The sequence below is a fragment of the Pararge aegeria genome, chromosome 26 (assembly GCF_905163445.1).
Source record: "Pararge aegeria chromosome 26, ilParAegt1.1, whole genome shotgun sequence".
Classification (NCBI taxonomy): Eukaryota; Metazoa; Arthropoda; class Insecta; order Lepidoptera; family Nymphalidae; genus Pararge; species Pararge aegeria.
The window spans coordinates 1,136,424-1,158,117 of NC_053205.1; the positions used below are offsets into that span (position 1 = coordinate 1,136,424).

The 21,694-nt window shown below is 36.9% G+C and overlaps 3 protein-coding genes across 4 annotated transcripts in view; 1 reads left to right on the forward strand and 2 right to left on the reverse strand.

Moving 5' to 3' along the window:
• Positions 1-2,951, reverse strand: part of LOC120635444 (segment polarity protein dishevelled homolog DVL-3) — a 41,967-nt gene extending 39,016 nt beyond the window's left edge. For both annotated transcript variants that reach the window (XM_039906471.1, XM_039906470.1), the window contains exons 1-2: positions 1,981-2,951; positions 558-729 (exon numbers count right to left, since the gene is read on the reverse strand). In XM_039906471.1, coding sequence (XP_039762405.1) covers positions 558-729; positions 1,981-2,865 — 1,057 coding nt within the window. In that variant the 5' untranslated portion in view covers positions 2,866-2,951. The remainder of the gene's footprint in view (positions 1-557; positions 730-1,980) is intronic.
• A 704-nt stretch (positions 2,952-3,655) lies between these two features.
• Positions 3,656-9,689, forward strand: LOC120635288. The gene is made up of 5 exons (XM_039906259.1): positions 3,656-3,833; positions 3,999-4,087; positions 5,025-5,146; positions 6,787-6,863; positions 9,400-9,689. Exons 1-5 carry the CDS (start codon positions 3,758-3,760, stop codon positions 9,528-9,530), a joined length of 495 nt encoding a protein of 164 aa, XP_039762193.1. The 5' UTR covers positions 3,656-3,757; the 3' UTR covers positions 9,531-9,689.
• A 543-nt stretch (positions 9,690-10,232) lies between these two features.
• Positions 10,233-21,025, reverse strand: LOC120635438 (WD repeat-containing protein 74). The gene is made up of 8 exons (XM_039906465.1): positions 20,871-21,025; positions 20,339-20,493; positions 19,063-19,285; positions 16,822-16,993; positions 15,344-15,436; positions 13,951-14,146; positions 11,193-11,353; positions 10,233-10,482 (listed from the first exon to the last, which is right to left on the reverse strand). The coding sequence occupies exons 1-8, from the start codon at positions 20,932-20,934 to the stop codon at positions 10,254-10,256; spliced, it is 1,293 nt and encodes a 430-aa protein (XP_039762399.1). The 5' UTR covers positions 20,935-21,025; the 3' UTR covers positions 10,233-10,253.
• Positions 21,026-21,694: the final 669 nt, after the last annotated feature.

Genomic DNA, 21,694 nt, shown 5'->3' on the forward strand with positions numbered 1-21,694 from the left:
AAATAAAAAAAAAAAACGATTATTGATGATTTTTGAAATTTTAAAAAATTCTTAGCAACCTTTTAAAAAATTTTTTTGGGCTGCCCGTTGGAGATAGCTCATAAAACTTGAAAGCCGATATTTTTTCACGTGAGATTAAAAAAAAAATAGTCGGTTTTTTTTGCGCCACCCTAATGTATATTATCAATAACAATTGTTCATCAGTTATCCTAGTACCCATAAAAAAAAGCTACTCTTACTTTGGGGCTATACGGTGGTGTGTGTATTATCATAATATATTTATTTATTTATTTTTAAAAAAGCAGGTGAGTGGAGATATTATTCAGACACAGGTGCAATCTCCATTCCTCACTTTCATAGTCCAATGTGATGTCAGCTCTGTCACAACTTGCAAGAAAGAAGTGAGAGCCGATAGCTTCGCTGTGACTGTCACTCCAGTCTGGTACCAAGAATTACTTAATTGCAAAGCCCAAAAATATTCTTCGGTGGGGGATTGAACTCAGGATTGCGATTTGCAGTACATAAAGATTAATTAAGACTTGATTACAAGAACTTACCAGGATCTATAGGCCTGACAGGTTCTGTGCGTGGTATAGTGAAGTAGCCCTTGGGGTTGGGGTCCCAGCACTTGGCTACCACTAGCTTGATGGGGCCAGGCTTTTGGACAACCTCACGAAGCACCCTCACTGCCTCGTCATTCGTCATGTCTTCAAAGTTGACATCGTTCACCTGTAATGTGTGATATTTTAACGCAAATTATTACATGTTACAGAGACAACATTCAATGGTAAGATGGGAACTGCGAGGTATAGATAGAAGAAATGTTTATTGTAAATTTAGTGTAAATAATTATTAATTAATTGTAAATTTCACCTCGTCAATGGTAGGTGCGGCTGCTTCCAGTGCCGAGCAGGCCAAGAGGCGTAAATATGAAAACCTGGATAGCAGCTTCATTTTTGTGCCTTTTGGAGCAGAGACTTTGGGACCGTGGGGGCTGGAGGCAAGAGTCCTTTTCAAAGAATTATCGAAAAGGGTTATCAAGTCTACCGGTGATCCTAGAGCGAGCAGTTACCTTGGCCAACGAATTAGTTTGGCCATCCAAACGGGCAATGCTGCCAGCATCTTAGGAACTGTGCCTCGCTGTGGTGGTTTCGAGGACGTTTTAGATTTTATTTAGTTTTAAATAGTTTATTTTAGGTTATATTTATATTTTAAAGAAACAATATTACTATATTTAAACTAATTATAAAATTCATTTATATACTTATTAAATAACTTATCAAAAAATTTAGTGTATGTACAATTAATAGTGTTGTGATAATTGCCACACCCTACAAGACCTATGTTCAGCAGTGGACGTCCATTGGTGAAAACGATGATGAAGAAGATGGCAAAAACTACTTTGCAGCAATTCCCCATTTAATGTTTCACTGAACTTGTTATTCAGTCTCTAGTCTTACAGTATTTTGTATGTTGGTGACAAGGATCAATATTATAAAAATTTTATATATTGATATTTTTATATTTATTACAATAGTACATAGGTAGGAGCTTGACTTCACCTTCGGGAGGCTGAGTTTGAATCCCAGCACAAACCTCTTTTTTTTTTTTAAGTTTTATGCATTTTTTTAAGTTATTAATACTCGTAATATCACTTGAAACTTGCATGCCAGAGAGTTCTACATAATGGTCTCAAAGGTGTGTGGAGTCCACCAATCTGCACTGGGGAATCACCACCCACCCCTCCCCCCTTCTCATTGTGGTAAGAGACCCCTGCCCTGTAGTAAACCAGTAATAGGTTGATATAAAGATCTATTTATTTCCATGCAAGATCATTTTTAGAGACCCCAATCCCAACACTGATTACATAGCTGTGTTGATGTAAATCATTCTATCAGTATTATTTTCTTGCCTCATGCTATCATAAATAGATTTGACAGCCTTAACATTTACAAATAATTACTACAAAATATTATTTACCTGTAAAATCATATCTCCAGGTTCAATCCTACCATCCAGAGCCACAGCACCACCCTTCATTATACTGCCCACATAAATACCACCATCTCCACCCTTATTTGACTGTCCAACTATCGATATACCAAGAAAATTAACCGTATCCATATTTAAAGTCACAGTGATTATATGCATTGACATAGTGGAATCCGTTATGGACGAGTAGGATGATGTACGAGACATAACCTGGGGCCTTTTCCGTCGTCTTTGAGGCCTTTTGCGAGAACTGACTTGAAGGTGGGAGACACTGCTACATTCTGTTAATGCTCTGTCCACAGATGCATTTGTATGCCTTCCAGTAGTGGTGGTAATCTCTGATTGACTGTCAAATAGACTGGTAGAGTCCAGATCTGAGGATAGCACTGAGGCAGTTTCGTATTCTAGGCCGTGATTACCGTATTTCGAATGCCCGTTTATCCTGAGGCCTCGGTATTTGTACTTGTCACAGGAAGCTCTGTGGCCGGGTCGAGAGCTTATTGTGCTATCGGTGTCCGTGCAAGTGTCCCTGGTTAAAGGTACCGTGGGAGCCCCATGGATGTTCTGTTTCGCCTTGCCAGCGTTACTGTCCGTACACTGTGAAGCACCATCGGAGGGATTGGAACCCTCGGCAGACACCAACCAAGACACAACACGGCCGTTGAAACACGGGAGATGAGCGTTATCATCAACAATTTCCTCTTTAACAACACCAAAATCATCGTCCATGGATTTGAAAAAAAACTTGTAGTTGGGCCTGTTTAATTGGTTTTTAAAGTCCAACAGCGTCACTTTTTCGGGAGATATAGGTATTTTTACTAAATACGGCGTCTCCTCGTCGTCTATGTAGTAAATAACTTTTGTCTCCTCCATTTTATAACATTTATTATTGAAAACTAACAACACCCCTACGATCTATAAATATCATCCGCCATCACAAAAATGGACATTAACTTAGTTCAGTTCGATGACTGCCCGCGGCGCCACAGTCGACTTTACCAAATTAAGGTCCTTTTCCTGTAAGGGCTGAAGCAAGCTGAAAATCAGACTTTCTTTGGGATAAAAAGTTGTATAAAATGTATGTCACGAAAATGTGTGATTCCAAGTTAAAACAGGTTTTCTATGAAGAATATCTCACAGAATAATATTTTATCGCTTATCGGTTATCAGTTGTCAAATATTTTATCAGATATCCTTATCATAGCAAATTAATTTTAAGCAGAATCTCTGGTGATAAAGCACCATATTTGTAAAGGTGTAATAACTTTTTCGTTATTTCTTAATAAATGTTCAATAATAGAACAACTTGAATCAAGTTATTAAAGCTGAGTAAGTAGGGTAAAATATTTTTTATCTATATTAAAGCTCTCAACATGCATAGGCACCACTATTAAAATTACTTTTCAATGGTTGGTACAATGGAGGCAGCACTGAACCGGAGTGTTGCCAATTACCAATCTAAAATTCAAACTAATTTAGAATTAAGAATTCCAGCTTGGTAGTTAAAGCAAAGAAGAGCCAATGATGTTTTTTTAAAATACTTTATAACTATTCCTTTATTTTTTTCAAATTTAACTTACTGTCATAAAAATTTATAAACTTGACGACAACCGATTTTACATTTCCATACAAATGGGAAATATCGGGCAACTAGCAACAACTTCCTTCCACTGTCAATTTTGCGATGTTTTGAAAAGTGTACGTTGAAATAGAACTAAAGATATATTTGATTTGAACTGCTAGTAAAAGTTGAGTTTTTATTAAAATGGTGTGTATTGAAGAGGAACCGTGGTATCTCAGTTTATGCGAAGAACTGGATGCATTCTGCAAGCAAGTAGATGGTGTGTAAACTATAATTCAATGATCTTGTTATTTGGTTCAACAATTTCGAAAAAACGGACTATTTGTTTTTGTTCGGGTTTTCTTATAGAATATGTATTTGGAAAAAATATTTCGTAATGACTGTGTCATGCCTCACACAACATTTATACATCAAAATTTTGCAGATAAAGTAGATAAAGAACAGCAACAGTTAAAGGCGTGTGAGAAAAGAAATGAACTGGAATCCAAACTGCAGCAAGAATGTAAGCTGAATGTAAGTTTGAAAATTACTGTACTCTTGCGCTAATTTCGGTGCCAGGTCTCGACTGCCTAGTGGACATCGTCATCCTGTAACAGTCCACTAAAGGCCAAGTTTCCCGGCTATGTTTGTTGTGGGCTTCTTCTTAGACCAGGACGCGTTTGGTGCCGTAGCTTTAGTTTTTAGTACCCATAACACAAGATAAGCTTACTTTGGGGCTTGATGGCGATGTGTGTATTGTCGTAGTATATTTATTATTATTATTATTCTATCATTTATTGATTTTAATTTTTTTTTTTTAATTTTTAACAATGTCTACAAAAACAAAAAATACACTATTAAAAATTTATAAGAAAAAAAACCACCGTCAGCTTGCGGGGCTTTGGAATGCCCAAGCAACCGGCGGTCAGGGCTCCAGAGTGAGGAACCTCCTTACAATACGCGCCGTTTCAAGGACTACTGCCGTCTGAATCCGACCCTTGATCCAACAACCAAGCGAAAGCTTCTTAAGATGTTGGTCGAAGCCTTCCGCGAGAAGACCATTGACTGAAACGACGATCGTGACAATAACGGTCGACTCAACATTCCATATGGTGGTAATTTCGTGAGCAAGGTCCAAGTATTTAGATACTTTTTCCTTTTCAGCTTTCACCAGATTGTAGTCATGTGGAATAGTAATGTCAACAATTATAGCACGGCGCACTGATCGATCGACTAGCACTGTTCAGGTCTATTAGCTGTAATATACCTATCAGTGATAATTGTTCGATCCCAGTAGAGCAATGCATTGCTATTTTCAAGAACTGACGCCGGGTCGTACGTATAGTAAGGCATCTCAAAATCGATAAGGCCAAACCGAAGAGCAAGTTGTTGATGAACTATCCTGGCTACTTGATTATTTTTATTATTACAGTACGAGTGGTAGATGAGGATAACGATGATTAACTTCCAGGCAGAGCTGACGGAGCAACTGGCTAAATTGAATCGCAGAGGGGACGACTTGGATAAGGCGTGCGCTAAGTTCTCAAAACTCAGCATCACTGAAAATGATCAGCAGAGACTCGACAATACCAAGTTAGTTGAAGTCTGTCTACTAAAAATTTTCATCTTACTCTTATAGTGTTAAATCTTAAATTGCCAAGAATTCTCCAAATTCAAATTCAAATTAAAATTCATTTATTTCAAGTAGGCCTACTTTATAAGCACTTTTGAAACGTCAAGTATGCATGTTTGTGCGACTCTACCACCGGTTCGGAAAGCAGATTCTACCGAGAAGAGCCGGCTAGAAACTCAGTAGTTGCTCTTTTCCAACATCAACATTTACAATCATTTTGCTATCTTGCGGGAGATGAGAGCGAGGCTGGCTGCTTCCATTCTACCTTGTCATTGAGGAATTCATCAAATGTATAGTAACCTCGCTGTACTAGATGCGTTTTTACACATTTTTTAAATGTATGCATTGGTAGGTCAAGAATTTCCTTAGGAATCATGTTGTAAAAGCGTAAACTCAACCCCACAAAGGAGTTCTGCACCTTTCGCAGACGATATGCAGATATCACTAATTTATGACCGTTTCTGGTAAGTCGATTGTTAATTTCAGCTTTTGATTTATAAAGAGTAATATTTTGCCTCACAAAGACTATATTATTATAAATGTATTGCGAAGCTACTGTAAGAATACCTATTTGTTTAAATCCAGTTAAGACTATGGCAAAACACACTTGTATAATAAAATCGGAAGTAAAGGATTTGCGATTCTAAAACTATCGGCATAAGGTCCATTTTACTTTGAAGGTTTGATATGCAAAACCGCATCCTTGATAGCGAGTGGGCAAATTTCGTATAAAGGCTACTGCATGCCTGACACTTCTCCATAAATTTTCTCAAGGGAGTCTGAACTCAAATAAGTGCTAAATAGAACACAAATAATTCAAATAAAAAAAAAACTTACTTTTGCATTTAAAATACTTACCTACTTGCATTGCATGGTAAAAATGTTGCCATATCAGAATACCATGTCACATTTGCTATCAATCAAATATAATTTCTATTATTACTTGAAACCTATTCATTCATTAATAGATCTGGAATTCCCTACCTGATGACATACGTCAGACAAAATCCTTGCCTCTTTTTAAAAGTCGTTTGAAAAAATATTTTTTATGTATTTATTATAATTATATATATGAACAATATATATTACAATATTTGCAAATGTTTGCAATATTTTTCGAAATTTTTATTGCCGCCCCAATCCGTTCCTTACAAAAACTACTATCGCCAAAGGTTGGCTGGGATAGATTGCTTTAGCGATAAGACCGCCTTTGCACACCTAAACTAGTTTTATTTTTTATTTGTAAATGTGTTTCTTTGTATTTTGTTTTTGTGTGTGCAATAAAGAATTTAATAATAATAATAATAAAGAATTATTAGCACATTTGTAAAAATCTATTTATAGTTAACATTACGTTAATTATTTCCTCACTTATTTTACACAAAATTACTGTTAATGCATATAATCCGATAAAGGCGTGCCGCTAAGCGATTTAGTGTTCCGGTGCGATGTCGCGTGGAAACTGATTAGGTATGAGTACCATACTCCCTAACAGGTTAGCCCGCTGCCATCTTAGACTGCATGAGCACTTACTACTAGGTGAGATTGCAGTCAAGGGCTAGCTTGTGGGAAATAAAAAAAAAAAAAAACATTCTTACAGAGAAGCTTTCGAGCTGGCCAAAGAGCTCACTGGCATACGATTCGACTTCAGTGCACCACCCGACAAAATGAAGGGTTGTATCCTTTTTAATTTTATTAAAAATATTTAACATATAGTTTTAGAGTAAGCATAGTCATACTGATATGCAACGAAGCAGTTTATGCAAAGCAAAAGTTTGGTAAGTGTTTGGCGAAGAACCTACCCTTTTTAGCATTCCCACTTAAGCTTATTTATTTAATCGAAAAAGACAAAAAAGTATTACATTTACACGTTGACTGCTGCCTAACATTAACAAATACGGTACACGAGTGCGGCAGGATAACACGCTAGGCGTGTTTCAGCACTGGTGAAGCGTATTCGAAACAGGCGCTACGAGCATGCGGCCCCACACGCCTGGCGTGTTTAAACTTATCGCGACAGCTATGCGGCATTTACGCAACAGGTGTGTTATTACATCACTCGTATTTTCTCATTTATTTATTGAATAACATGAAAACCCAACACTTGTCGCATTTGAATAGCAATTTGCATTTTTTTGTTGGATAAAATAGAATAAAACTTTAATGTAGTCAACACAGATTTTCTTTTTTTCATAAATCATTATTTTCTAAAGAGCTTTAAATATAGTGGCTTTACCTATGGTAGGTACACTATTTTACTATATTTAAAATCGCGGCAACGTTAACCTGTGTGTAACTTGTGAATGTCATTGACGAATCATGATAAATAAATAAGTAAAAAAACAGTATTAAAAGGTGTAAAATCCAAAGGTTGCCTGGCAGAGATCGCTACTAAGCGATAAGGCCGCCTTTTGTATTTTACTTGTGTCTTTGTATTTCTATTGTTTTTTTATTTTTCTAACTTCATTGTGGTGTACAAATAAAGAGTTAAATAAATAAAACATAAACTCATAAGAGTATTGACGTTACCCCCCGCGCCGCTCCGTCGACGATCATTGGTCGTGAATACAACACGCTAAATACTAAAATTACATTTATGCTAAACTAAACTAACAAAATGATCGTTAACATATGACAATTGGCGATAAATAATAAGTAGGTACTTAACAAAACATTTACAGCTATACGTGGGTAGTATAAAAATAAGTACTTAGATGAAAAAATGTTTAAGGAGAGTACAAACAATTTGTATTCTTAAGATCCGTTTTTATATTTTTTTTAAGCTGACAACAGAGATTAAAAGGAGTTTTAGTATTTCCTTTATGATATATAAGCATAACATTAAATATATGCTAAATGTAAATGCCAAAGCGGATTTAAGATAACCTTTTACCGAGTGATTAATAAAACCTCGTCCGGTTTGGTTTATCCAGTAACGTGTATGTTTGTAGTGACTCTACCACCGGTTCGGAAAGCAGATTCTACCGAGAAGAGCCGGCATCAAACTCAGTAGTTGCTCTTTTCCAACATCAACATTTACAATCATTTTGCTATATTGCGGGAGATGAGAGCGAGGCTGGCTGCTTCCAATCTACCTTGTCATTGAGGAATTCATCAAATGTATAGTAACCTCGCTGTATTGGATGCGTTTTTACAAATTTTTTAAATGTATGCAACGGTAGACTTTTGACAACGGAATTACCTTAGGAATCATGTTGTAAAAGAGTATACTCAACCCCACAAAGGAGTTCTGCACCTTTCGCAGATGATATGCAGATAATACGATATTTAATATCAGCTTTTTGTTCATAAAGAGTAATATTTTGTCTCACAAAGACTATATTATTATCTAAACTGTGCTAGCTAGTATTTCTGCGATGCTATTAATATTTGGACAGCCAGAGCTCCCTGGAACCTAAATCGAACCCACGGTCTTGGACTCAGAAAGCAGGGTCGCTGCCCACTGCGCCAATCGGCTGTCTTATAAATTTGACGGCCGATTGGCGCTGTGGGCAGCGACCCTGCTATCTGAGATCTAGGCTTTGGGTTGGATTCCCACGACTGGAAAATGTTTGTGTGATGAAAAATTTTTTTTTCAGTGCTGGGTGTTTATATGTGTATTATAAGTATTTATGTATATCTATCTTATATATATATATAAAAGAGAAAGTGTGTGGGTATGTTTCGTGTAGGCTCCGAAACGGCTGGACCGATTTCAATAAAATTTTCAGGGAATCTTCGGATTCACCTGGCGAGTAATCCTGTAAAGTTTGGTGACGATCGGAGCACCCCTATTTTTGAACTGTCGAACTGTCAAATACAGCTTTTATTTACTATGATGATATTCTATTGTTGGGTGTACATGGGTGTAGACAATGATCTTCACCCGCTCGAGAAGAGAATAGAAGAGAAATAAATGATTTAATATATTATGAGACTTAAATTAAAAATTTAATGATGTAAGTTTATTGTTTAAATAAAATAAAGCAAAATCTAGACCGGCGAAGCGGGCTGGGTACGCTAGTTATTCATAAAAAAATATTCATCAGTCATCTTAGTACCCATAACACAAGCTACACTTACTTTCGGGCTAGATGGCGATGTGTGTATTGTCGTAGTATATTTATTTATTTATTTATGATATAACCTATGACACCATACTTTTATTACTCACAATTGTTACAAAATCTAAAAAACTTAACGCACATCTCAGATATCAAGAACGAGGCTCGTAGGTTATTGCTGCCATTCGACATGGACGTGAACACAGAAGCCCTGTGGGACCTCATGAAGACAGCCTGCGACCCCACGTGGCCGGATAAGGAAAATCATAATCCCAATTAAAATATTTAGTTTAAAATATTTAGTTTAAAGTATGTTTTTTCAATTCAATAACTCTTACGTTTTTTTCTATGTTCCATATGCCATCATCATGATATCAATCCCACTTCTTCGGAAGGCAGATTGTACCGAAAAGAAGCCGGCAAGAAACTCAGCAGTTGCTCTTTTCCAATATAAACAATTTACATTTTAACATTAATTTTTCTATCTTGTGAGAGATGAAAGCGGAGCCGGATGCTTCCAAGCAACCTTGTCATTAAGAAATTCATCAATTGTATAATAACCTCGCTGTAATAAATGTGTTTTAACATATTCTTTAAACTTATGCATTGGTAGGTCCAAAATTCTTTAGGAATCATATTATAAAAGCGTATACTCAATCCCACAAATGACTTCTGCACCTTTCGCAGACGATATGCAGATGTCACTAATTTATGACCATTTCTTGTAAGTCGACTGTTTATATCCACTATTTGTTTATATAGACCAATATGTTGTATTACAAATACTATATTGTTGTAAATATATTGTGAGGCTACCCTAAGTATACCTAATTTTTTATTTTTTTTATTTTTGTATCTTGTTTTTTTTTTTTTAAATGTAGTTTGAAGCGAATAAATCAAAAAAAAATACAAATTGCACATCAATAATATTTAATATATTATTCATGCAATTTGTATTTTTTTTTAAATAAAACTCCCAAAATATAACTAAAGAACTTTAATTTCAAGCATTATGATAGATACTCTTCGCCTTCTTCTCACGTTTCCTCTTCTCCATTCTTCGCTTCTGCTTCTCCGTGCTTCGGAGAAGTTTCGGGATCGCGTCATCCGGGACTTCCTCGATCGAGTCGTCCGCAGTGCTTCCTTCCGTCGACGGCTTCATTTTCTTTGCTTCGCTTCTATCGAGTGCTTCTGTTTCCGACGCTTCGATATGCTTCTTACGCGGTTTTTCACTGTAAAAAAATATTTATGTATTTACATTCATGAAACGGTGTAAACCACTAGAGTCTCGGCTTTACTTTCGGGGGAGTTTGAACCGCGGCATGCAATTAAACATCGTGATGAAATCTGCGTGCCTGAGACTTCTGCAAATGTTCTGAAAGGCGTGCAAGTCCGCCAATCCGCACTTGGCCAGCGTGGTGGACTACGCCCTAAAACCTTGAAGCGGGTAACAGCTATTAAAAATTAAAAAAAACGGCCAAGTGCGAGCCCGACTCGCGCACGCTGTGTTCCGTACCGATATCTATAAAAACGCCTTAAATATTTCATCGTCATCACCATATCAACTCATTACCGGCTCACTACAGGGCACGGGTCCCCTCCCACAATGAGGAGGGGTTAAGGCCACTGTCCACCACGCTGGCTCAGTGCAGAATGGTGGAGTCCTCACACCTTTGAGAACATTATGTAGAACACTCAGGCATGCAGGTTTCCTCACGATGTTTTCCTTCACCGTTGAAGCAAGTGATATTTTAATTGCTTTAAACTTTGAACTTAGAGGGGCGTACTTGGATTCGGTTGATATGATGATGACGTTTGACCCTTCGGGTACGTAACCCTAAAAAACGTATGGGGTTGCTCAAGAAAAAAGAAAAGAAAATGGCCGGGGCGAAATTAGGTTTCAGAACAACTTCACCGATGGGCCATTTTGCCTTCAACTCACCCAATCGTCTCCATTTTGTCAAAGATCACGTCCAGGTCGTCTTCTTTCACCTCCAATTCCTGGAGCTGGTCTTCCTCCTTCACCTCACCTTCGACCTTCAGGAGAGGGGTTGTGGTCTCCGACTGCACCAAGACGCAACTCAGCTTCGACGTGAGGTATTGCTGTATGGAATATGAATGTACAGTGAGATATTTTTTTATTGCTTATTCACATGCAACTCAGTCGCACGCAATCGATAAAAAAGCTTGGGTGTAAATTGTTGCTCTAACCAGGTTGCTCTTCTAATAATTTTAAATGACATTGTGAGATGGTTATAACAAAAAAAATTGTGGGCTTCTTCTTAGAGCAGGACGCGTTTGGAACCCTCGTAGCTTTAGTTTTAAGTTTACGAATGTGGCTATCGCCATCATCTCACTACCGTGTAATTCTTATGTGCGCATCAAAAGTGCCACCTATGGGCCTACTTGAATAAAGATATTTTTGACTGCTTGGCAGCAGAAATGGCGTGGCGGTACTTCCCCGGACAATTTTTTTTTTCACTACGACTGCAATCTCACGTCATCGTCATTACTTCAACCGATTGAAGTCCACTGCTGGACATAGATCTTTTGCAGAGAGTTCCAAAATCCACGGTCTTGGACCGCTTGTTTCCAGCGGCTCCCAGCGACTCGATTGATGTCGTCTGTCCACCTCGTTGGGCGCCGACCTACGCTGCGTTCACCGGTGCGGGGTCGCCATTCCAGCTGTCTTAAGACCGCAAAGTCCATCGGTTCTCCGAGCTAAGTGCCCTGCCCATTGCCACTTCAGCTTCGCGACTCGCTGAGCTATGTCGGTGACTCTAGTTCTTCTACGGATCTCCACATTTCTGATTTGATCACGTAGAGATACTCCGAGCATAGCTCTCTCCATCGCCCGCTGAGTGACTCTGAGCCTTCTTATGAGGCCCATAGTAAGCGACCACGTTTCGGATCCGTAAGTCATCACTGGCAACACGCACTGTTCGAAGACTTTGGTCTTCATTTGGAATCTCACGTGGTGGTAAATAATGTTGCAGTCAAAGATGGTAGCGGGCTAACCTGTTAGGGAGTATGGTAGGGGTATGCCCTAGTCGGTTTCTGCGCGACGTACCGGAACGCTGTATCGCTTGGCGGCACGTCTTTGTCGGTAGGTTGTTAACTAAGCCACCAGATCAGACCAGTGAAAATTCGGAAATAATAAATTACCAAATCGACCCTGCCGGAAATCGAATCCGGAGCCGACCTCCACTTTGAAACTACAGCACTCACCGCTGCGCCATAGAGGTAATCAAAAGCTCTGCCACAGAAAACTCTACTACTAATAATGTTGTTTGATCGGGTAAACAATGCATATTTATTCAATAGCTATATAATGGCCCCCGGTAGTCCGACAAACATTTTGCAGGGCAGTGTCGAACTATCGAATTCGTCGGATTATAGAGTACTGCCTAAGACCCCCTATAGTCCGGATTTTTTTACAAAAGAGTACCTTGTAATCCGACCACAATAGTGATGGTGCGTACAAGTTGTAACTTGTTTAATCATGCTTAGCAAATACGTATTCAATAATAAATAATAGACCATGACGGATTACAGGGGGGGCCGGACTACCGGGGGTCCACTGTATCATGAAAAATAAGCTTAATTTGCTATACTACGCGAAAAGCAGGAGAATCTATAATGTCGGTGTAATTTATAATTCCTTGAATCCTTATACTCCACACCAAACAGATCTTCGGCAATGTACCCTCTACGCACGTGTCGCTCCGAAACCGGAGCATAAACGTTGTACAATTTTTCATTGTAAAGTCAACATCTCCAGAGGATGATCCAACATTGATATGCTGTAAATTTTTCAAGTTTCTTTTATCTGTCCCGGAATCTCCTTTTCATTTGTGCATCGGCTTAAAATGATTCTTATTTGAATGGAATTAAAACACAAATTTGCTTACAGCTTGAGCCCTTTAAACACGAGCCTTTGACAGATCTCTTAGTAGAACAAAAATCAGAAGTACATCGGAGTAAAATGGATCTCATTTGTATTGGGTTAAAGCACAAATTTGCTTACAGCATGAGCTCTTTAGCAGGAGCTTTCGACAGTTTGTACAACAAAAATTAGTAGACGATTTGCGACTCTAAAACGAGTGACATTAAGTCCATTTTACTTTGACGATACAAAATAAGTCGAAAACGACTATTGCGAGCGAGCAAATCTATAAGGCTACTATGAACTATCTACGGGATCTATATGGAATTTCATTCTAGAATTCAACAGTTTTTGTATACAAAAGAAAGTTCCAAATCGACGGGCGATTGGCGCAGTGGGCAGCGACCCTGCTTCCTGAGTCCAAGGCCATGGGTTCGATTCCCACAACTGGAAAACCGTTTGTGTGGTGAATATGAATGTTTTTCAGTGTCTGGGTGTTTATCTGTATATTATAATTATTTGTGTACATTATTCATAAAAATATTCATCGGTCATCTTAGTACCCATAACACAAGCAACGCTTACTTTGGGGCTAGGTGGCGACGTGTGTATTGTTGACGTATATTTATTTATTAAATCCGTCTTATATTATGACAGAGTTATGCCCTAACATACATTAAAAAAATCCAAATTAAAAACCTCCTATTTTAAGTTTATTTATGTATTTATTTTATAGCAGTACTTATTAAAAAAAATCATTATTAATATAGAACCTCCTTTTTGAAGGAAGTTGTTTAAAAAAAAGTGCACTTACCTTATAAAGCAAGTCCTTGCTGTGTAGCGCATGCACCCGGATGTGCCTGTCTAAGCTGGTACTGACGAGGAGACCGTCCGTGTGCAGAGCTATGTTGGTGATCGCCCCCACTGCACCCTTGTACCCCTTGTCTGGTTTACCCCTACGCAGATCCACCTGGTGGAGTTGACCCCTACCGAAACCCACGTATACTTGCCTGGAAATAATATTAACGTATTATAGAGTTTCTTGCTGGCTTCTTCTCGGTAGAATCTGCCTTCCGAACCGGTGGTAGAGTCACTACACACGGACAGACTTGACGTTTCAAAAGTGCTGTTATTAGGCCTACTTGTAACAAATTAATTTTGAATTTTGAATTTATTAACTTAGCGGTAATTGCTTGAATTAAAATACTATCACGTTAGGTACCTTTTTAATCTAAGCTATTAAAATCTTCATGATAATGTCGCCTCCGCTTTCTTAAATTTGATTGTTAAATTGTAAAATGATGATGGAACAGAGCAACTGCCATGTATTTATATTCTTTCACAAATCTTCCACTTACTCTCCGTTCTCAGAGTGACAATAAGCTGGAAGTGCCAATCAGCCGTACGCACTGTTACAATGAGTCATTTACTATCGAGGCAGTTAAATTGTGGAATGATCTTCCACGTGACATTCGTTACGCTAAATTACACAGTTTTTTTAAGACTTATTAGAAGAATTATTATTTAACACTGTAAGTTTGATTATTATATTCCACATTTACTTTCTGTACCGTTAACATTATTATATATAGTTTTAGTATTATTTATTTTACCATATAGTATATTTTTTAATTTTATATGTGTACTGTTTTTGTAATTTTTGTAATTATTAATATGTATGTATATTCTTAGAGTTTTGCGCACCGCTATAAGGATTCGTATGTGAGCCATTTCCTCATAATGGTTGCCTGGAAGAAATCACTATAAGTGATAAGGCCGCCTTTGTTACACAAATTTAATTGGCTTGTACCTTTGTTCTCTTTTATTTATTTATTTTCTTGTGTGACATATAGTATTTTTGATTGATTGATTAATTGATAATATATATTATGTTTATTTTATATTTATATATTACGTTTATTTGCTTAAATTATCTATGTATTTGTATACAATATACATTTTTGGTGTTATGTATATGTATTTCATTTATACCTATATTAAAACACTCTTGCCACTATCCTGTTCTCTTGCTGTAAGTCCTATCTACAAAGGTTGCCTGTAAGAGATTGCTTACAGCGATAAGGCCGCCTTTGCCTGTCTACATTGTTTATTGTATACTCCTTAATGTTTCTTTTCCTGTGTATTTACGTGCAATAAAATGTTTCTTCCTCTTCTTCTTAAAAAGTTGGAATTTGTGCAAATCTCACCGTTCGTCGAAGCCCCGTGTGATGCACGTAGCCGCTTTGGCTTCAAAGTCCACGTTACAAACAGGCCTACGTTGAGCCCGTGAATCGTATAACCTGCAAAGATTAATATAAAACAATTCTAAATTCATTTATTTCAAGTAGGCCTAGTTAATAAGCACTTTTGAAACGTCAAGTCAGTCTGTTTGTAGTGACTCTACCACCGGTTCGGAAGGCAGATTCCACTGAGGCCGGCAAGAAACTCAGCAGATTGCTCTTTTCCAACATCATTTTAAAGTTTAACAATGTTTAGAATTGTTATGTTTTGTGAGAGATGAGAGCGGAGTGGCCTGCTTCCAAGCAGCCTTGTAAAAAAAAACTGTTAATTAAATCAGTACAAACCAACACAATTAGCTTGTGATGAAATAGAGTACGGCATTAACTCATTTGTGTTGTGCGTGTACAGGACTGTGAGAAATGTATAACACCATGTTTTTGGCTTAACTTGATTGTGTAAGAAGAAAGCATAGTTACTAGTAATTACCTACTGGTAAAACTATTGTATAGTTAGTTTAATGATCTTGTTATATTTATGTTTTTTGTTTTATTTGTTCTCAATCATGTTAAATCTGTATAATTTAATCTACTATGTATTTAATTAGTGTAATAGGTGTTAACTGTACTGATTGAATTAAAATAAATAAATAAATAATAACTCATTTAAGCCACCAAAAGAGTGGAATTCATTTGTTCCACAAAAAATAGTGTAACTAATGAGTTATAGACTGAAAATAGTGTAATTCAAAAATATTGTGAAACTCATTTGTTTCACTTAAAATAGTTTTACTTATTTGTTACACAAAAAATAGCATAACTCTTCTGTTCCACAAAAATAGAGTAAGTTTAACATTCATTTGTTCTAGGATAAACCTAAATTACCTACAATAAACCTAATTTACCTAATATTAGTAGACAAAGATAAAATAGTCTCATTTTCTAGAGGAAATGTATGTTTAATATAATCAGATTAAAATATTTTAAACCATTTTCCCTAAGTGTCTACAAGAACAATACTTCCTTTTACAATCCCATCGTTCGCATGTGCCGCCTTTATAATGATTTAGTATCAAGTAATCATAATATTGACATTTTTAACAAAAGGATAAATATTTTTAAAAATCAAATTTTTAAGCACTATTCCACATAATCTTTATGGAAATAATATATATATTATTATTTAAGTGTTTCTTTTTTGTTTCAACTTTAATTTTATCTTTACTTTCTGTTTAATATAATTCCAAGTTGTGTACACATACTTTGATCTACTTTTAGTTATTACCTGTTTTGTGTACCTAATAACAATAAACAATAAACAATCTAATTGGTATAATTTCAACTACTTAGAACAATTCACACCAAAGCATTTTATCGTTTAAGTAATCGTTAATGTCGATAATTAATTGATTTTAAATTTTTTTTTTTTAATAAATTACCACTCTCACCTCACGTAACCGTGTCTGGAGCACACCGCGACTACGTCCAGAGTGAGGAATGCCAAGTCTGTGACCCAGACGGATCTGCGGAGTTGCAACCAGTCATGTGGCAGGTTCTTGGCCGTGAACAGCGGTTCCTTTTCACCAATTTTCCATATTTTAAGGTCATTTTCTTCACCGCCTGTAAAATAGAGTAAAAAGAGTTCATTTTTGAAAAAGCTTAAATTATAAAATTCTTTATTTATGTAATTACGTTAACACATAAACGAACGGCCCAATGTGACAAGAAAAATTGCCGAGATACAGCTAAAAAAAATAAAAAAAATTATGTAGGGACCATCCATAAATTACGTCGCTCGTTAATGGTCAATCGAGGGAGGGGGTCGAAAGTGTGACAGGGAGGTGGGAGGGCATTTCCAAATGTACGTATTGAAACACGAACTCTTTGTTCATGATGACAAAACATGATGTTCATTTTTTTTTATTTATTTTAGACAGAGACAAACACAAAGACTGGATGGATATAAAACTAATTTCGGAACTGCTGTTTGAATTCAATTATTTCTACATGTAAAATTGCATATGTGACGTCACACTAGAGGGAGGGGGTCTCACAAATATGACCAGCAGTGACAAGGATATGGGAGGGGTCAAAAAATTCTGAGAAAATTTATGGATGACAAGGCCTATCGCAGGCACTTATGAAGCGTTCATACATATGTTTACATAATTGTGATACTGATAGCTGCTTTCACCTATATTTTTTTTTGTTATCATCATCTCAGACAGTTAATATTAAGCTAGGAATTAAGAGCAATTCATACTCAAGCTTTTTCATTGTTTAATGAAAAAGCTATAAATTTTTAATCCTTAATATTTTAAGGAGAGCTTCTAAAATAGGCGCTGGACTGGTTGTTGTTAGATTCTCGAAAGAAAATACTGCAGCACGGTTAGCATGGGCAGGAGACAATTATATCCATGAGGAAGGGATACAAAATTATCTTCTCCCACAGCTTTATCAACTCTCCGAGCCCTGGCGCACAAGTGGAAATAGTATACAAATAATATATGTGTAATAATAAACGGGGGTAAACTTCTCTTAAAGTCAAAGTCAAAAATATCTTTATTCAAGTAGGCCCACAGGTGGCACTTTTGATGCATACATAAGAAATACACGGTAGTGAGATGATGGCGTATGTATAACCACATTCGTAAACTTAAAACTAAAGCTACGAGGGTTCCAAACGCGTCCCGGTCTAAGAAGAAGCCCACAACAAACTTAGTCACTTTAAATTATTAGAAGAGCAACCTGGTTAGAGCAATAATTTACACCCAAGCTTTTTTATCGTTTACGTAGTCCTTTATACTATAAAAGGACTTTTCTATAAGCTTATGTTTAATACAAACTTTGAACTTTTCAAGAGACATCTCCAAGATGTCTATTGGTAGTTTATTGTAGAATTGTATGCAATTTCCTTTAAACGAATTATGAATTTTATGTAACCTAGTATATTGCACTGTAAGTTTATTCTTACTTCTAATGTTTAAATTATTGCAGTCACATTTTTTCTTAAATTTAGCAATGTTTTTATGAACGTACATTAAATTTTCAAATATGTACTGACTATACACTGTCATTATTTTAAAATCTTTAAATTTATCTCTCAATGACTCTCTCGGACCCATTTTGTAGATAGAACGAACAGCCCTCTTCTGCAGCACGAAAATAGTGCTAACATCAGCAGCATGGAACATGGAATTTTACTTTGGGGTAACCAAAGTAAAATTCCATGTTACCAAGCTATAATAGCAGGTGGACACGTTAATTTAATTAGATTATCGCCTGTCCCTGTCTGGGGATATAAACCGGGGATTTAATTTTTGTCTCTGGCCTGTGCTAGCCCTGCAGAGGTGGGCAGAGGTAGAAAGGATGGCCACTCAAAAGATGGGTGAATGATCTACAAAAGGAATGGTGCAGCATTGTTAGGGACAGCACACTGGGGAATTCTAGAGGAGGCCTATGTGCAGGGACAGCCTGAATTAATTCTTGTTAGATTTTTATGGTCATCAATTAAATTTTCAAAAATGTATTGACAACCAACATTTTTTTTTTCAATTAATCTTTTTACGACTCACTTGGGCCTAATTTTGAATATTGCATGAACACTGCTCTTGCAAAACAAAAATAGAATCAATATCAGAAGCACTTCAGTCATTAATGTATTAGATAAGATTATCCCTTTCACTCACCAGTAGCAAACAATGTGCTGTCTTGCTCGCACACCTGCATTTTATCCAGCTTGCCCCCCGTATTGACAGTCACATGCTCCTTCTTACCCCATATCTGCACTATACCACTTGTAACAGCCGCTACTAGCCGTCTCTTGTACTTCCCCAAGCCCACTATGTCTCCCGTACCAAAATCTGCTGTGTATGTCTTTGTGAAGCCATGGATTGTATTGTATGTTTGGATCTGTAATAAATTGTGTGTTATATTCTTCTATCCGTACTTTGGATAGAAGCAGGCATTTCTTTGTGAAAATCCATGAACTATTATGAAATTAAGCTTAATTTTCATAATACATTCCGTACCTGAATGTTGATAGTCAGATATAAATAAATAAATATACTACAAGAATACACACATCGCTACTAGCCCCAAAGAAAGCGTAGCTTGTGTTATGGGTACTGATGTCACTGATGAATATTCTTATGAATAATATACATAAATACTTAGAATATACGTATCAACACCCAGACATTGAAAAATATTCACGCTCATCACACAAATATTTACCAATAGTGAGATTCGAACCCACAGCCCTGGGCTCAGAAAACAGGGTTGCTGCAAACTGCGCCAATCAACTGTCTAAAGTAATGAAGAAAGTCTCGAGTAGGAGTTATAAAAACTGATGGTAGGCTTTTTATAACTCTTACAATGCCTGTCCTTAAGTTATTTATAACATGTACTGCAGTTTTTTCTTTCATCTTATAAAATCTGCCCTCTTAGTGCTGTATGCACGCCAACTAGTAGTTAGGACATTGACGTCGCTTTTAGGAGGCCCACTTTGAATCTTTTTTTTTTTTTTTTTAATAATAATAATAATTTATTCACAAGAATTAAAATGTAAAGTAGTTATTATAATATTTATACAAACAAATGCGTGCCTCACAAATTATATTGGTGTGTATGTAATGGTGCCATTTAAAATCTACTGTCCCTGATTTAGGTAAAAACCTGTATTACAGACGACAGTGCTCTCCTTAAATTGTTGTTTCGATGATTGAGTGTATGATTGTGCATATCGTTTATGCGTTGTGATAATCTGAGTCTCTAAGCATTTAGTAATCAAATTAGCACTGCATGCTTCAAAGGTGAAGGAAACATCGTGAGGAAATCTGGTTGCCTATGTACTCAAAGGTGTGTGAAGCCACCAATCTGCACTCAGCCGGCATGGTGGACTATGGCTGTGCCTTGCCCTTGTAATGGGCCGGTAATGCGTTGATATGATGATGAAATAAGTACCTGCTGGTTTTTTCTCCCAATAAGTAACTCAGTTTGCTCCGAATTACTCCACACCATGGAAGTGATCGCATCATCTTTCTGCAAACTCTTGATCTCAACAAGATTCTCTATACATTTCTTGTTGTTTTTCGATGTTTGTGTGTGGTATTTTATATCTGAAATAAAAATGAATTAAAGAAAACAAATTGTGTGATCAAAATAACAATGAAAACTTGTATTATTAAAGCTTATTTTTAAGGTCATCTATCCAACAGGCTGGAGGGTCCTACCAGACAAAAGCCTGCCAACCTACATTGGACCTGTGTATGGTCAGAGATGAGACCGGTGTAGTTATTGTCTGACTAACATAAATAGTAAAGATCTCGGAAGGTGATATGTGCTGCTAAGTTTGTCCCAGTAGTAGCATGCTCTGTTGGTGACAGACGAAGTAAGTTGGCTATGACGACAAAGGGAGCTTCGTAACATTCTTTGTATACCTAGATCTCTTAATAGCTGAAGCGAAGTTTGATCTAAATTATATAAGCAAACTTACGTTTAAACGATCCTATTTTAGAGGCGACGAATATGTCAATCTCCTTGTCTTCTGGTATCAACATTATGAGAGCCTTTTCATGTTCCTTTTAAATAAAATAGTATTGTAAACAAATGGGCACACGTGAAACTCTCGTGTTTTTGAAATGTCATACTCAAATTGACAACCGTCTCTAGTTTATTGTCTATTATCAGCTGTAATAATAAGTGCTGCCATACTTAGAAATTGTACCTTAAAAGTATGGAGGGTAGAGGTAAGGAGAGTCATCTTCTTGCCAAACTTAAGGAATCTATCATATTTACCGACTCTATGAGTGCTCTGCAAGCTTTATCTAGATTTCCATTTAAGTCTGCCCAGATAAGCCATGTTATTTTAAAAATTAGAAACCTCCTGCTTACTTGTAATGAAAAAGGCTATTCAGTGGTGTTTTCCTGGGTACCAGGTCACACTGGAATTTCTGGAAATGAACGTGCTGACCAGCTTGCCAATGAGGCTATATCATGCGGAGATATTGCCGACTATTGTAACTATGCCTATGATTTATGTGCACTGCCAAAACATTCCCTTCAGGAATCTTGGAAAATGGCTTGGTCGATTTCTAGCCAGTCAAAGGGTAAATCTTTCGCTAGGATTCAAAACTCTATTCCGTCAAAGCCATGGTTCTCGGGTTTAAAGTTGAGCAGGAGAGTGACATGTATCTTGACGCGTATGCGTTTGGGCCACGTTTGTTCTCCTGTGCAAGTGGCGAAATTTGGAATTGTGGATAGTGATTTGTGCGAATGTGGTGAGGTGGGTGACCTGAACCACATATTCTTATCATGCTC

What these genes read in the sequence shown, in the direction of transcription:
- LOC120635288 (XM_039906259.1), top strand. Translation starts at nt 3,758, where the DNA reads ATGGTGTGTATTGAAGAGGAACCGTGGTATCTCAGTTTATGCGAAGAA. An exon ending in AGCAAGAATGTAAGCTGAAT is followed by an intron (nt 4,088 to 5,024) that starts GTAAGTTTGAAA and finishes ATTAACTTCCAG; the next exon opens with GCAGAGCTGACGGAGCAACT. An exon ending in CAGAGACTCGACAATACCAA is followed by an intron (nt 5,147 to 6,786) that starts GTTAGTTGAAGT and finishes ACATTCTTACAG; the next exon opens with AGAAGCTTTCGAGCTGGCCA.
- LOC120635438 (XM_039906465.1), bottom strand. Translation starts at nt 20,934, where the DNA reads ATGTTGATACCAGAAGACAAGGAGATTGACATATTCGTCGCCTCTAAA. An exon ending in CAGCACATTGTTTGCTACTG is followed by an intron (nt 16,994 to 19,062) that starts GTGAGTGAAAGG and finishes TCTATTTTACAG; the next exon opens with GCGGTGAAGAAAATGACCTT. An exon ending in TCCAGACACGGTTACGTGAG is followed by an intron (nt 15,437 to 16,821) that starts GTGAGAGTGGTA and finishes TAATCTTTGCAG; the next exon opens with GTTATACGATTCACGGGCTC.